A 16783-nucleotide genomic window follows, 5' to 3' on the forward strand; every position below is an offset into this window, starting at 1 on the left:
CATCTTCCAACGACCTATTGGCGATTGGTGGCTAACTGCGTCACTCCGTTGGGGGAAGCGGATGGTTGGCTACGTCGCCGCAGGTTGGGGTAGGCGGAACACTGTGAGTTTCGGTGCGGGCTCGGTAACAGGATATGTGCTGGTAGATAACCGGTGAGTTTTGTGGCTTCCGGTATGTACGTGGGGATGGGACGGAAGCCGGGATTTGTTTTTTTTTCTTTCTCTTACCGGAGCAGGGTGGGGCTGATACAGGGTGGGCGCTTCCGGGGTGGGGCGGGACTGGTGTAAACAGGATGTTTTATATTGGGACACTACAAGGGGAGAAGTGTGGGCCCAAGAGCTGACTATCAAACTTACCGGGGCAGAGACACTGTCCTGCGCGGAGCAGCCGGGACCCGCATAATAACCCTCCACTTACACCCACAGCTGCACTGTGCAGTCCCATGTAACAGCTGCAGACGGCTCCAGGCCATGGGGTCCTCTCAGCTGTGCAGCTGCCTGTCCTTATAGAGGGTCCAGTCACATCTGAGACCCCCAGAGAGGCGTCACTGTTAGTGGGGAGAGCAGAGTCTGTATGTGCTGCGCTGTTTTCGCCACCAAGACAGTAGGGACTATGGTGGAACCCTGTTGAGCGACATTAAAAGACAGTGGTGCCCGTCTTGCAGATCTGGAGCGGCGTAGGCTGAAGTTGTCCCTTTAACGAGCACCTATTGACCATACCTACACGTACTGTTTAAATTTACATATAGCTTGTATGGCAGCCGGCTCGGACTGGCCCATAGGGGGCAGGTGAATCTCCCAGTGGGCCCTTCTGCATGCGTGAGCTCCCCATCCGCTATATGAACAAGTAGTTGGCACCTGTTTAACTATGTACTGACATAGAAAAACCAAAGACAAGCAAAATACGCAAGTAACTGGAAGTAAATGGGTACATCGCACGTGCAAAAATAATAAATAATGAAGGGTATTAAGTTAATTTTGATCAAAATAATGTAAAAGCTATCCCGCCACGTCACGGCAACCCTTATGGGACAGTCCTAACTCTAATATTAAAACCTTACTATTTGTCAAGTGACCTACATATGGATAAGGGCAGAGAGACTGAACCCCTAGTAGAAACATAGACCTGAAGCAGAACGAAAATTTCAGCTCAGACAAAGGGCGGCCACTTTTTTTTTTATGTACTGACATAGCCGTGTCTCATCATTGAACAGACTACCCAGTGCATTTTTATATAGAAGCAGAATTAGATTTGTGAATGAGCGTAAGGTAATATTTGCATGTAGCTGAACAGTGGCCCCCATTACCAATGCTACTGGGGGTCCCTTGACAGCCCTGTCCAACACAGTGTAGTAACATAAACAATCTGATCACCCGACGAACATATTGGTCACCTGTGTATTCCTCTACAACATGTCTACAGCGACACCTCTACCTGGACCCTTAGTTATATTTTTTCCAGGACAACTGGGTGGTAATGAATATGGCCATCATGTCCTCCATGGGTTGTTATACAGCTCCCTAGACTGCAGACCTAACTAGTAGAGTTTGTTTGAATCGACCAGTAATCTGTGGCTGCTGGATGGGAGCCCTAAGAATCACCTACTGAAAAGCAGCAGTAGCTCTTCTTTTGATTAGCCGGCCTGGTATGATGGCGTGTCCCACATGTGACATTGCGGCAGAAGAGCCACATATACTGTGAGATAGGAAACTGTTCTCAGGGTCACATCCTGCAGCCACGGATGAGACGTGATTGATGGACCAGATCCTGTGAATCGATTCACATCAACTCCACATAGGTATACAGGGACATAATCGCAATCGATTGCTACTAGGATTTCATAGAACTGCACTAGAGTTCAATCACCAGTATGACATCTACTGATGAGGAATGAAATGGGGAAGGGAGGTTCTGCTCCTCCATACTCTGTGTTGTGCTGGGCTCATCATCCAGAGGGCCACTGTGAGCTGATTGGCTGCAGCGTTCACATTTTGTCCAAGAGCAAGAAACACGATCACTGAATATCCTTTTTTTCCACTTTATGGGCCCATTAATAAAAGGTTGTTTAGTACTGCACAATCCCTTTAAGCTGTGTCTAGCAAAGCTGGGTAGCAACCAATAAGGCTACAACAACCCCTCTTAGAGCAAAAGCATACAGGGTGGATTTTCCGTGCAGAAAATCTGCATATGACAGTAGAAACGTTCTGTGTGAGAGTTCACAAAATCTCATTCACATGCTGCATAAAAATGTCGACATCTAAGCATTTTCAATTTGCAGCATGTCACTTATCCTGCGGATTCAATCTATTGCAGTGTATTTCCACCACAACATCTGCACAATCTATTGCAGATTTTGCCACTGTAGCCTTGCCAGGCTGCCGTCTGATTTCTACCTTCTAAATACCCATGTACAGGGGTGCTGTTTTTTTTTTATTATTTTAGTATTATTGATGCTATTTTTTTTCTGAAAGTTTTTTTTTTTTAATAGAAACAAAATAAAAAGAGAACTCTTCTCAGATTGTAAAAACAAATAAAACTTTATTTGTAATCTGCAAGTGTGGAGTTCCTGCAAATCTGTTTAGATTTTTTTTTAGATTTGTGACAATGAGACCAGATGAAGACAAATTAAAAGGTTGTCACCGGAAAGCAATTCTTTCTCTAAAGGCCGCTGCCCAGTCTAGCACCTGATTATTGCTAATCCATCTATAGCAGGGTTGTCAAACTCAAACACACAGAGGGCCAAAATGAAAAACTTTGACAAAGTCACGGGCCAACCAGTATACAGTATAATGGGCCCCACATAGTCCACCATACAGAATAATGGCCCCACATAGTCCTCCATACAGAATAATGGGCCCACACAGTAGTCCGTACAAAATGATGGGCACCACACGGTCCTCCGTACAAAATGATGGGCACCACACGGTCCTCCGTACAAAATGATGGGCACCACACGGTCCTCCGTACAAAATGATGGGCACCACACTGTCTTCCGTACAAAATAAAGGTCCCCACACAGTCCTCCATACAGTATAATGGGCTCCATACAGTATAATGGCCCCACATAGTCCTCCATACGGTATAATGGGTCCCACATAGTCCTCCATACAGTACAATAGGCCTCACAAAGTCCTCCATACAGAATAATGGCCCCTCATAGGGGTGATGGTTCTGGTGTCGCGGGCCAAATATAATCATGCTGCTGGCCAGATTTGGCCCACGGGTCAGAGGACTCCCGATCAGCTGGTATTGCTGGATGTTACACTATGTGGTCATACATTACAATGGCTGCTTCATGGGAATTTTAGGGTATGTCCACCTACGCTGGAAATGCTACAGATTTTTAAAAGTAGATTACAGTAGCAGACATGTAGGAGAGATCTGAACAAATGTCATCTACATGTTGTAGGGGTTTTTTTTTGCATGGAAATGACCTATAGTGTGGATTTGTATATCCATGACATGTTAATTTCGGTTGTGGATTAATAAATCTGATTTCAGCTATTCAATTTGCCACAAATCTGCAGCTATTTTTTTGCCATTGGTGGGCCAGATCTTCGTATCACAGGATGATCTTGGCTTTCCATGGTTTTTCAAGGAGCATGCTCAGTGGAGGACCATCCCTTTAATTGTCCATGTGCTCTAACAGAGTATGGGTCCTCTTTGAGACGACTTCTTTTGACAGCAGAAGTATTCAGATATGCACAGGTTGGATAAGGCTACATTCCCACATAGTGTGTCAGTGTCCTAACCTGTCTCGGCAACCTTACATATGTTTATGAGGCTGTTAAAGGCGGTCCTCCAGGCTTGTTGATCAAGTCTGCAGTCACTCAAGTGACTACAGACTTGTGAATCCTTACAGCGCGCAGTCAGGATTCTCCGTGTGATTTGCTTACTTCCGGCTACATTCCGATTCTAGATGTGTGCAGCCTCGCTCAATTCACTTGTATTGAGTGAGACCACTGGATGTCTAGTCTACACGTGAACCCATGTATGGATATCGCATACTTGCGATTACTCGCCCCTCCACGCCTGGAACAGGAGAATTCTGACAGCGTGCCCTGTGCGCACTGTGAGGATTCACCAGTCTGCAGTTACATAGAGTAACTAGAGCCCCAAGCCTGGAGAACCCCTTTAAGTTTTGGTTTGAAGACAAGCCGCCAGTTCGTGCATCGGACCGTGACACTAATGTGTGAATGTATCCTAAGACTAGATTTTATCTATGCATCCAGTGGCCTGAAATGCAAGATCACCAGCAGTTTAGCTTATGTTCGCTTGTAACAAGTAAGTCTCCGTTCACACTATCAGTATTTGGTCAGTATTTTCCCTCAGTATTTGTAAGCCAAAACCAGGAGAGGAACAATCAGAGGAGAAGTATAATAGAAACTCGTCACCACTTCTGTATTTATCACCCACTCCTGGTTTTGGCTTACAAATACTGAGGTAAAATACTGACCCAATACTGAACGTGTGAACGTGGCCTAGTACAGAAAATGTCACCACAACCTGCATGATAATACATATGGCTTTGTCTGTCTAATCAGCTTTATATAAGGGGGAGTTATAGCAGAAACCTGGAGCTCTCCCTATGAAGTGGGATGTAATATCACATATAAACGGCTGCCGTGGTTCCCATTGTGCAGGCTTCCTCACTTATTTATATGAGTTAATAAATGTCTTATATTTTAGGTTTCTGATTTTGCTTGTTCTTCAGTAAGAGGAGAAATTCTGGAATGTCAGTATTTAGCTCACGAATAGATTTATTATATGAGAAGACCTTGTGAAGAAAACCCAGCCTTTGAGATGATCCAGCTCCATTGCATCTACTAGACTCTTGTTGTGTAGCGTAAAGGTCAGTATCACAGCCGTACCATATCTGTGTGTCCCTTTATACTTAGTCCTGGACTTCCTGCTCCAGTAATCTTTGTTTTGCTGTACTTCTTATGTCAGGTAGTGTTGTACAGTCCTTGCTGTACCCGGCGCGTACACTCTGTACAGTTTTGTGCTGTACTCTTGTACTCCCTGCAGACTTGTCAGTGCAGCTTTAGGACCGGATATAAGAAATTGGTAATTGTGGTCTGATACTGGACAAATATCGCAATATATTTATAAAGTTTCTCAATTTTTTTAATGGAAATTATTTCTGTATTGAAATTGTAAGATTGTGTTTAAAGGATCAATTAAAGGGGACCGGTCATGTCCAGAAACTATGTATCTGCAGATAGATATAGGGGTAATCTGCAGGTTAATAGTTTTTATATCCACTTTGTCCGGGTACTGGAGCAGCGGTGAAAGTAAGTGTTATTCTCCCTGCAGCCACTCGTTTCCAGTCATCAGGGCAGTGAACCCCTGTATTTTGATTGACAGCGTGCTCCACACACATACCCTGCAGATCAGGCTGTCAAACTGCCGGGGAGTGATTACAGAGCTTACCGATCCCTGCACCGCCCTGGTGACTGGAAGCGAGCTACTGCAGGGAGAATAAAACGTCATTTTCTCCCTGTAACCAAGCTTCCAGTATGTTGGCTACACAGGATTTAAATGTGATTTACCTACAGATTACCCCTATATAAGGTTGAAGATGAGATTTATAATAGATATTTCTCTGCTCCAGTTTATATAAGCACAAACTGGCAACATAGAAATGCCTATTTGCTATTTGTGTAATTAATAACCTATTTCTGCCATTCTGTATAGTTCATTATGACTGCCACTGCTGCAGTGAGTCCCAGTGAGTACCTGCAACCTGCTGTCTCCGCTGCTCAGGTAAGTCTGCTTTTATAGATGTGATTGTAGAAAAATGACAGAACCCATGGTTGTCTATGTCAATGGGCTGTAGACAAGTTGTACAAAAGTCTTAAATCACATTCTCGAGTGTGTATATACCGGTACGCATATGTATGTGTATGGATACATGATCCAGTTTTCCCCATCAAAGTTAATCTATCACTCCTGATCCCAATTGTCCATCCACTGCACCAAACATTCTGAGAATTTTACGCATTTACATAATTATTTGTTATTTTATGCTAAAAATGCATCTAAGCCCTTTTTGAAACAATCAATGGTTACCACTGTGACCAGCTCCTTAGGTGGAGTATTCTTATGGTAAAGAAGCCTTGTCTCCTTAGGAGGTTGAACCTTTCTCCAGATGGAGGGAGGGAGTGCTCCTTCATCTCTTTACGGGGTTTAACATGATACAGATTTAGATAATTTCTTTATATGGATCATTTTTATACAGTGGCTACGGAAAGTATTCAGACCCCTTTAAATTTTTCACTCTTTGTTTCATTGCAGCCATTTGGTAAATTCTAAAAAGTTCATTTTTTTTCTTATTAAAGTACACTCTGCACCCCATCTTGACTGAAAAAAACAGAAATATAGAAATGTTTGCAAATTTATTAAAAAAGAAAAACTGAAATATCACATGGTCATAAGTATTCAGACCCTTTGCTCAGGCACTCATATTTAAGTCACATGCTGCCCATTTCCCTGTGATCCTCCTTGAGATGGTTCTACTCCTTCATTGAAATCCAGCTGTGTTTAATTAAACTGATAGGACTTGATTTGGAAAGGCACACACCTGTCTATATAAGACCTCACAGCTCACAGTGCATCTCACACCAAATGAGAATCATGAGCTGAAAAGGAACTGCCCAAGGAGCTCAGAGACAGAATTGTGGCAAGGCACAGATCTGGCCAAGGTTACAAAAGAATTTATGCATTACTCAAGGCTCCTAAGAGCACAGTGCACTCCATAATCCTTTAAATAGATGAAGTTTGGACCACCAGAAGTCTTCCTAGACCTGGCTGTCCAACCAAACCGAGCAATCGTGGGAGAAGAGCCTTGGTGAGAGAGGTAAAGAAGAACCCCAAGATCACTGTGGCTGAGCTCCAAAGATGCAGTAGGGAGATGGGAGAAAGTTCCACAAAGTCAACTATCACTGCAGCCCTCTATCAGTCGGGTCTGTATGGCAGAGTGGCCCGATGGAAGCCTTTCCTCAGCGCAAGACATATGAAAGCCCACTTGGCGTTTGCTCAAAAACACATGAAGGACTCCCAGACTATGAGAAATAAGATTCTCTGGTCTGATGAGACGAACATAGAACTTTTTGGTGATAATTCTAAGCGGTATGTGTGGAGAAAACCAGGCACTGCTCATCACCTGCCCAATACAATCCCAACAGTGAAACATAGTGGTGGCAGCATTATGCTATGGGGTGTTTTTCAGCTGCAGGGACAGGACGACTGGTTGCAATTGAAGGAAACATGAATGCGGCCAAGTACAGAGGTATCCTGGATGAAAACCTTCCAGAGTGCTCTGGACCTCAGACTTGGCCGAAGGTTCACCTTCCAACAAGACAATGACCCTAAGCACACAGCTAAAATAACAAAGGCGTGGCTTCAGAATTGACCATTCTTGATTGACCAACCAGAGCCCTGACCTAAACCCAATTGAGCATCTCTGGAGAGACCTGAAAATGGCTGTACACCAACGTTCACCATCCAACCTGATGGAACTGGAGAGGATCTGCAAGGAAGAATGGCAGAGGATCCCCAAATCCAGGTGTGAAAAACTTGTTGCATCATTCTCAAGAAGACTCATGGCTATACTAGCTCAAAAGGGTCTGAATACTTATGACCATGTGATATTTCAGTTTTTCTTTTTTAATAAATTTGCAAAAATGTCTACATTTCTGTATTTTTCAGTCAAGATGGGGTGCAGAGTGTACTTTAATGAGAAAAAAAAAGAACTTTTTAGAATTTACCAAATGGCTGCAATGAAACAGCGTGAAAAATTTAAAGGGGTCTGAATACTTTCCGTACCCACTGTACTTGTACAAGTTGTTCATTTTTTCCCCTTAGACATATCTTCTCAAGACTAAATAAATGTAATTATTTTAACCTTCCCTCATAACCAAGAGCCTTCATGCCCCTTATCAGTTTTGTGGCTCTTTGTACCTTTTCTAAAGGCCCCGTCACACTAAGCGATGCAGCAGCGATCCCGACAACGATACGACCTGTCAGGGATCGTTGCTGCATTGCTAATACATCGCTGGTGAGCTGTCAAACAGGCAGGCTCACCAGCGATGAGGGGAGCAGCGATATCGTGGAAAGAATCGTTCCACGATGTCCTGCTCCCGTTACCAGCCTGCTGCAAGCAGGAGCAGGCTGGTAACTATGGTAAACATCGGGTTACTAAGTGCGCGTGTGCCCCTAGTAACCCGCTGTTTACCATGGATACCACTCTGCTACGGTGCGCGGGAGCCTCTGCGCACCGTAGCAGAGTGGTATCCATGGTAAACAGCGGGTTACTAAGTGCGCGCGTGCCCCTAGTAACCCGATGTTTACCATAGTTACCAGCCAGATCGTTGGTCCCGCTGGTCACACACAGCGATGTGTGCTGGCCAGCGGGAGGCCAACGACCAAAAAATGGTCCAGGACACTTTGCAACGATCAGCGACCTCACAGCAGGGGCCTGATCGTTGCAAAGTGTCACACACAGCGACATCGCTGGTGAGGTCGCTGGTGAGTCACCAAAACCGTGACTCAGCAGCGATATCGCTAGCGATATCGCTATGTGAGACGGGGGCTTAACTCTAGGCCATCCTTTCTATGAACTGATGCACAGAATGGAACTGCATATTCTAGATGAGGTCGAACTAATGCTTTGTAAAGTGGTAGTATTACATCCCTGTCTCTCAAGTTCATACTTCTTTTAAAGGGGTTGTGCCACCATAAAGAATACATTTAACCAAGCAGAAAAGGAGTAAATAAATGTTTTTGTAATTTACAGTTATTAAAAATTCAAAAAATACCAAGCTTTTATCTTTTGTAGTATGCCCTCTGACGTTATGCTACCTCACAGATTTGACAGTGCAGGGAGCGTATTGCTGAAAGTCTTCCCACCCCCCCTTACTCCCCTGACCTCTGGGTGAGATCGTTCGGCTTCATAGAGCTGTGTGTGTGAGCACGGGAAGCCTCTCTCTGCAATTGCACTCACACAGGTCTGTGGTGATCTCACCCGGGAGGGGGGGGGTCACTGACATGTATCCATGCTTCCTCAGCAATATGCTCCCTGCACTGTCAGACTTGTGAGGGAGAATACGTTGTGCCCACTGGGGGTGGGGAGTTGGGGGAACCTCTTATGTTGACAGGAACTGTGCAAACTGGCCAGCTGATTGGCCACTGGGAGGACGGAATGGAATAACGCCAGGGAGCATACTTCAGAAGATAAAAGCTTGGTATTTTTTGAATGGAGCATATTTTTTAATAACTGTAAATTGCAAAAACATTTATTTCCACCTTTTCTGCTTGGTTAAATGTATTCTTTATAGTGGCACAACCCCTTTAATACATCACAGTACCCTGCTGGCCTTAGAAGCCACGGATTGACTTTTCATACTGTTATTTAGTCTGTGGTCTACAAGTACACCCTGATCCTTCTATACAAGTGACTCTCCTAGTTTTACTACACTAGAACATATGGCGCTCGAATGTTATTAGTGCCCATGTGCATAACTTTAAAGAGAACCTGTCACTAGGTTTTTCTCATATAACGTATGGCCACCACCATTAGGGCCCTTTTAACAGCATACTGGAATGCTGTAAAAAAAAAAAATTAAATAAAAAAAATAATCCCCAATATAGTCTGCAGATCCCAAAAAATATTGCATTATACGTTACCACCTGTTTTGGACACTGTCTGTTTCTCTCATGCTTATAGTGCTGTACATAGTCCCTTACAGGCGCCTTGAACGGCTTTTCCACAATGCATTAACCAGCTTACTGGGCTATAATTACCTGGGAAAGACCTGAAAATGGGCACCACATAGGTTTTGAGCCATTTGCTTGGTACAATATCATATCAAAAATTATGCATAGGGGCCCAGCAGGACTGAGCAATATTTGTAGTATGATATAATGAAGGGTATTTCCTTGGGGCAGTATATGGAAGTAAGGACTTTCTGTGACTCCGTACTCCAAAGCTATAAGCATTCTATGTACCACCATATTAATCATGTATACTCAGCTAGAGTCTAGGGGAAAATATCTCTAGAACATATGACTTTTTTATAATATGTAAGAACCTGACATAAAGGTCTTGAATAAAATCTGTGGCATAGGCAGTGGAGGTGTGCTTTATATAACTCGGGCTGCAGAGTGTAGTGTATTGGCATACATGAGCCTGTCAGGGTTGTTCTTGTGTCCTGTCTCTTTACCATGTAACAAGGCATCTGTGTTTTATTCACCCATCTAGGACACACAGCCTTCTCCTCTGGCTCTCCTGGCAGCCACATGCAGTAAAATTGGTCCTCCTGCTATTGAAACAGCTGTGACTACCCCTGTACCACAACGACCAAGTCGCAAAAGGTTGATACCTATAAAGCCTGCACCATTACCAGTGAGTCCCGGAAAAACAAGTATAGGACTTTTAAATGCCAAAGGGAATGTGATCCAAATTCCACAATTGGGGACAGGAAACGGGCAGCTCTTCTTCACCATACAGAACCCAGGGGGTAAGGCCGGACGCTATCAAGCTTTGCAGACTTCTCCTCAGGCAGTTCCACAGACTCTGGGCACTCAGTTTCAGATTATTAGTCCTAATGATGGTGGCACGACCCTTCAGCTTACTCCACACTCCAGTTCTACAAAACATGTGCCCATAAAGCCTGCCCCTCCACAGAAAAACAGCAGTGTTATGAAGTTGACTGGAACTGCTGGCAACAACCTCACTTTGGCACTGCCTCTCAATAATCTGGCAGACAGCTCATCTGAAATCTGCAGTCAACTTGTTCATAGCAGGCAGAGTAAAAAGCCTCGTAAGAAGCCCCTGCCACCAGGGCCGACACCTGGCTCTCCCACCCAGGAGCAGGTGGAGACTGTAGTCATTGAAACAACTGCAGACAATATCCTCCAAGCTGGAAACAACCTGCTGATTGTCCAGAGCCCCAATGCAGGTCAGCATGCTGTATTACAGCTTGTACAGCCCAAAGCGGAGACACAGCTGGTGCAAATACCACAACAGGCACTGAGAGTGGTACAAGCAGCCTCCGCTACACTGCCAACAGTGCCACAAAAGCCAGTACAAACTGTCCAGAGCACAGAAGCTTTTCCCACACAGGTATGAAGGCATTTTCTCATGTTTAATTCATGTATGATTTTCTGTGACTTTGTACCAACAAGCTCGTGGAAGTAAGGTGGCATTGCAAGATTTCAACATTAATTTAGTTGATATTTAAAGGCATTGTCCATCCCTGGCTTTAGAGAGGTTGTCCAGTACTTTAGCATTGATGACCTATCCTTAGGATAGGTCATCAATGAATGATCGGCCGGGGTCCGACACCCGGCATTCCCAACGATCAGCTGTTATCGGCGACGGCCACTGGTCGGAAGTCAGAACGAGGTTTTCATAAACTTGTATTGAAAAGTGACCTCCGTGCAGCTCCATGAAACACTGGAGGTGCGGGTTAGGTCACTTTTCGCCAGAGACTGATGTCGAAAACGGATGAAAACGCCAGAAGGCGAGTATGAGACAGGGGGCAAGGGACTTACATTTAAAGCACCACTTCAGCAGTGCAATAAAAAAAAAGCACTGGAACTGCTCCATCTTCTGATAGTGGCGACGGCAGGGTACTGCACATCTGCCTTCTATTGATTTGAACAGCCCAAAGCGGAGACACAGCTGGTGCAAATACCACAACAGGCACTGAGAGTGGTACAAGCAGCCTCAGCTACACTGCCAACAGTGCCACAAAAGCCAGTACAAACTGTCCAGAGCACAGAAGCTTTTCCCACACAGGTATGAAGGCATTTTCTCATGTTTAATTCATGTATGCTTTTCTGTGACTTTGTACCAACAAGCTCGTGGAATATATAGTACCCTTTCAGAAGATGTGCAGCTCCGCAAGTGAGTATTTCTGGTCGACACCGATAACAGCTGATCAGCGGTGGTGCTGGGAGTCGAACCCCGATCGATCAGACATTGGTGACCTATAGGTCATCAATACTAAAGTACTTGGCAACCTCTTGAATTTAAAAAAAATGTCCCAGAATCCTGAAAAATAAAAAAGAAAGATAAAGTCTCAAATTACCCATCCCTCATTGTTTCTCTTGCAGAACTTCTCTGGCCCCCATCTGTCTTTGTGCTTCCTTTTCTGGCTGAACAGGCATAAGACCACTGTAGCCAAAAGCTGGCCACATCGTTGACCGTGCCAGTAAATGGTTGTAGCGGTCATGTGTTGTTTTTGTCAGAATAGTATGTACTGGGACTCACAGGGCAACCGGGTGGTGCTGGAAAGGGAACAATGGGATCAGTTAGTTGAGTAAATATTATTTTTTTATTTTCAGCATTTAGTGCTATTTAAAGGACAACTGATACCAGAAAAACGCTATTAACTTGCAGATGTGGGGTTAATCTGCAGGTTAATAGTGACATTAACCTGCCTGGTGGCTGCACTTAGCCAATCTCTGCTGGGAGAAAATGAACTTTATTTCCCCGGCAGCGCTAGGCTTTCAGTCATGGGGGGGCGGTGCCAGCGTTGGTTCAGTGATCTCTCTGGGTATACAGAGCGATGGCTATAACCGCGCGCCCAGCCCTGACTGACCCTCGCTCTGCCAGTCAGAGCCGGGGATGCGGTTACAGCTGCTTCTCTGTATACTCGTAGCTGTGACTGACCCGGCCCTGCCCTTATGACTAGAAGCCGACTTCTGCTGGGAGGAATTTAAATTTAAAGCAAAACTGAAAGAAATGAACTGGAATATAAGTTAGTGTGCATGCAACGTGTAGGCGCATGTTCACACTGGCGGCTAAACAGAGGAAAACTAAGATAAAAACAAAATGAGCAAATACCCTGCAGTAAGTAAATAAATAGCAATAGTGCATGAAAACAATATAGGGTACTTCGTTAACATTGTCTTGATCAAAAAAACTTAAAAGCCATCCCACCACGTCACGGTGACCCTATATGGGACAGTCCTAATCTATAGTATTAAAACCTTGCTATATGTCATTACATAAATATGAATAAGGGCCTAGCAGGACCGAAGTCCCGACTATTGAACACCCAGCATTGGGGAGATATACAGTGGGTACGGAAAGTATTCAGACCCCTTTAAATTTTTCACTCTTTGTTTCATTGCAGCCATTTGCTAAACTCTAAAAAGTTCATGTTTATCTCATTAAAGTACACTCTGCACCCCATGTTGACTGAAAAAAAAACAGAAATGTAGAAATGTTTGCAAATTTATTTAAAAAGAAAAACTGAAATATCACATGGTCATAAGTATTCAGACCCTTTGCTCAGACACTCATATTTAAGTCACATGCTGTCCATTTCCTTGTGATCCTCCTTGAGATGGTTCTACTCCTTCATTGGAGTCCAGCTGTGTTTAATTAAACTGATAGGACTTGATTTGGAAAGGCACACACCTGTCTATATAAGACCTCACAGCTCACAGTGCATGTCAGACCAAATGAGAATCATGAGCTCAAAGGAACTGCCCAAGGAGCTCAGAGACAGAATTGTGGCAAGGCACAGATCTGGCCAAGGTTATAATAGAATTTCTGCATTACTCAAGGTTCCTAAGAGCACAGTGGCCTCCATAATCCTTATATGGAAGAAGCTTGGGGCCACCAGAAGTCTTCCTAGGCCTTGGCGTCCAGCCAAACTGAGCAATCGTGGGAAAAGGGCCTTGGTGAGAGAGGTAAAGAAGAACCCCAAGATCACTGTGGCTGAGCTTCAGAGATGCAGTAGGGAGATGGGAGAAAGTTCCACAAAGTCAACTATCACTGCAGCCCTCCACCAGTCGGGCCTTTATGGCACACTGGCCCAACGGAGACCTCTTCTCAGTGCAAGACATATGAAAGCCCGCATAGAGTTTGCTCAAAAACACATGAAGGACTCCCAGACTATGAGAAATAAGATTCTCTGGTCTGATGAGACGAACATAGAACTTTTTGGTGATAATTCTAAGCGGTATGTGTGGAGAAAACCAGGCACTGCTCATCACCTGCCCAATACAATCCCAACAGTGAAACATGGTGGAGGCAGGATCATGCTATGGGGGTGTTTTTCAGCTGCAGGGGAAGGAAGACTGGTTGCAATTGAAGGAAACATGAATGCAGTCAGTACAGAGATATCCTGGATGAGAACCTCTTCCAGAGTGCTCTAGACCTCAGACTTGGCCGAAGGTTCACCTTCCAACAAGACAATGACCCTATGCACACAGCTAAAATAACAAAGGAGTGGCTTCAGAACAACTCTGACCATTCTTGACTGGCCCAGCCAGAGCCCTGACCTAAACCCAATTGAGCATCTCTGGAGAGACCTGAAAATGGCTGTCCACCAACGTTCACCATCCAACCTGACGGAACTAGAGAGGATCTGCAAGGAAGAATGGCAGAGGATCCCCAAATCCAGGTGTGAAAAACTTGTTGCATCATTCCCAAGAAGACTCATGGCTATACTAGCTCAAAAGGGTGCTTCTACTCAATACTGAGAAAAGGTTCTGAATACTTATCACCATGTGATATTTCAGTTTTTCTTTTTTAAATAAATTTGCAAAAATTTCTACATTTCTGTTTTTTTTCAGTCAAGATGGGGTGCAGCGTGTACTTTAATGAGAAAAAAATGAACTTTTTAGAATTTACCAAACGGCTGCAATGAAACAAAGAGTAAAAAATTTAAAGGGCTCTGAATACTTTCTGTACCCACTGTACAAGGGTAATGTCCAGCTCAAAGAAAAGGGAAGCCAAGCCCTTACTTGCACTGACTGACTCTGGCTCTGCATTAGGGCCGGCTGACAGTCAGGGGCGCGGTTACGCCTGCTGCTCTCTATACTCAGAGCGGTGACTGAACCCGCGCTACCCCATGACTGGAAGTCAAACGCTGCCGGGGGAATAAAGTAAATTTTCTCCATTAGCATTTGGCTAATTGCTGGTGCTGGGCAGCATAATAACACTATTAACCTGCAGATTAACCTCATATCTGTAGGTTAATAGCGTTTTTTTCTGTTTACGGGTTCCCTTTAAAAAAATTTATGGGAAGACGAGCTCTGTTTTAATTTTTTTTAGATGACCTAATAACAATAAGCAAAGGTAATTAGATACTCTGCACTCTAAAATGCGTGATGTATATTTTATTAAGGCAATGCAACAAAAGCAGGGACGTTTTGGGACTTAGAAAAGGGCCTTCAGATTGTTATTGTGATGTTAAGACTTCTGAAAGCAGCGCTATGGAGGCGCAACACTAAGCTGTGTAGTGAAAGCAAAGGGGCGCTATTGCCGCCTCTGACCAACCTTTTTGGCTCCTGATTTGAAAAAGAGTTGTTTAGCGTTTGTCCCGCTCATGTGATTAGATTTGTGACTCTTTTACCAGAAAGGTAACTAACCACATAGAGAAGAATTTATCATGGCTATCGAAACAATACACCATTCTTGAACCCAACGCTTGCTTGAATAGGGAGCACCAAATTTATTAATAGGTTAAGTTTAAGTGACAATGTACACTATTTTGCTTCTGTTCATTAGGCCACAGCCCCACTATCAGTATTTAGTCAAGTCTACTATGTGGGGCAGTGCTTTCTCCATTTAAGGTCACGGCCCACTATCAGTATTCCCCACTATCCGTATTTGGTCAGTATTCGATCAGTATTTTTTCCCAGGAGTGGGAGCCAAAACCAGGTGAGGAGGAACAATCAGAGAAAAGGTATAATAGAAACAAGTCACCAATTCTGCATTTATCACCCACTCCTGGTTTTGGCTCCCACTCCTGAGAAAAAATACTGACCCAATACTGATAGTGGGGCCTTGGCCTTTATAGTGAATTTGTTGCTTGGTGGTTGACTGTTACCTTTTGCTAAGTGTCAGGACCAACACAAAAGGGAAATAAGTTGAAATTGTTTTGCACAAAGACTCAAATTTTGCAACGTTTTGGCATAGAGGGAATGATAAAGCACTGTAACAATCAGCACCTCATAACGTGATCACAGGCGAGCTATGGCTGACTGCAGAAACTGTGGTTTAGTTGAATAGAATCTGACAGCACGATTTTGTGATGTAAAGACGTGACAGTAATAATGATTATATTGATACCTTTGGTGAAGAAATCCGCTTTGGGATTCTTCTTTAATCACCATTTGAAGTTTTCTGCTAGTTAGATTTCAGTGCACTGTGTCTTCTCCTCCCTGTCTGTGATACTCTGCCACTCCGCCTGCCCCCTTTATTTTAAAGCACCACTCCAGCATTTGTTGGTTTTTTTTCAGCGCTGGAGTGGCGCTTTAAATCTAAGTCCCCTGCGCCTGTCATATACTCACCCTCCGGCGTCTTCACAGTTTTTTTGTGCCGCTCCGGAAGTCAGAAGCTACGTTACAAAAGCGCAATGCAAGTCTATGAGAGACAGAACGAGGCTTTCAGAAACTTGTATTGAAAAGTGACCTCTGTGCAGCTCCATGAAACACTGGAGCTGCGGGGTAGGTCACTTTTCGCCAGAGACTGATGGCGAAAACAGATGAAAACGCCAGAAGGCGAGTATGAGACAGGGCTTACATTTAAAGCACCACTCCATCGGTGCAATAAAAAAAATATTGGAGTGGTGCTTTAAGAGGAGATTTCAAACAGAGGAGGCAGGTCACTGAAAAAGAAGTGACCTGTCATTCACAGACCGGAGGGGCTGGGAATCGCAGGGAGGAGAAGACCCAGTGCACAGTTCGGCCCCTGTGCACCGAAATATGATTAACAGAAAACTTCAAATGCTGATTACAGAAAAACAACAAAGCAGA

The 16783-nt window shown here is 44.2% G+C and overlaps 1 protein-coding gene across 5 annotated transcripts in view; it reads left to right on the top strand.

Annotated features, from left to right (window-relative positions):
• Positions 1-16783, top strand: part of SP2 (Sp2 transcription factor) — a 23909-nt gene continuing 7126 nt past the window's right edge. For 3 of the 5 annotated variants that reach the window (XM_073683497.1, XM_073683493.1, XM_073683496.1), the window contains exons 1-4: positions 1-153; positions 4691-4853; positions 5699-5767; positions 10263-11126. In XM_073683497.1, the coding sequence (XP_073539598.1) occupies positions 5705-5767; positions 10263-11126 (927 nt within the window). In that variant the 5' untranslated portion in view covers positions 1-153; positions 4691-4853; positions 5699-5704. The other 2 variants (XM_073683495.1, XM_073683498.1) reach the window with 2 other exon arrangements.

This window comes from Phyllobates terribilis, unplaced genomic scaffold, assembly GCF_046119375.1.
Source record: "Phyllobates terribilis strain yellow unplaced genomic scaffold, ASM4611937v1 Scaffold_5__5_contigs__length_657084704, whole genome shotgun sequence".
NCBI lineage: Eukaryota > Metazoa > Chordata > Amphibia > Anura > Dendrobatidae > Phyllobates > Phyllobates terribilis.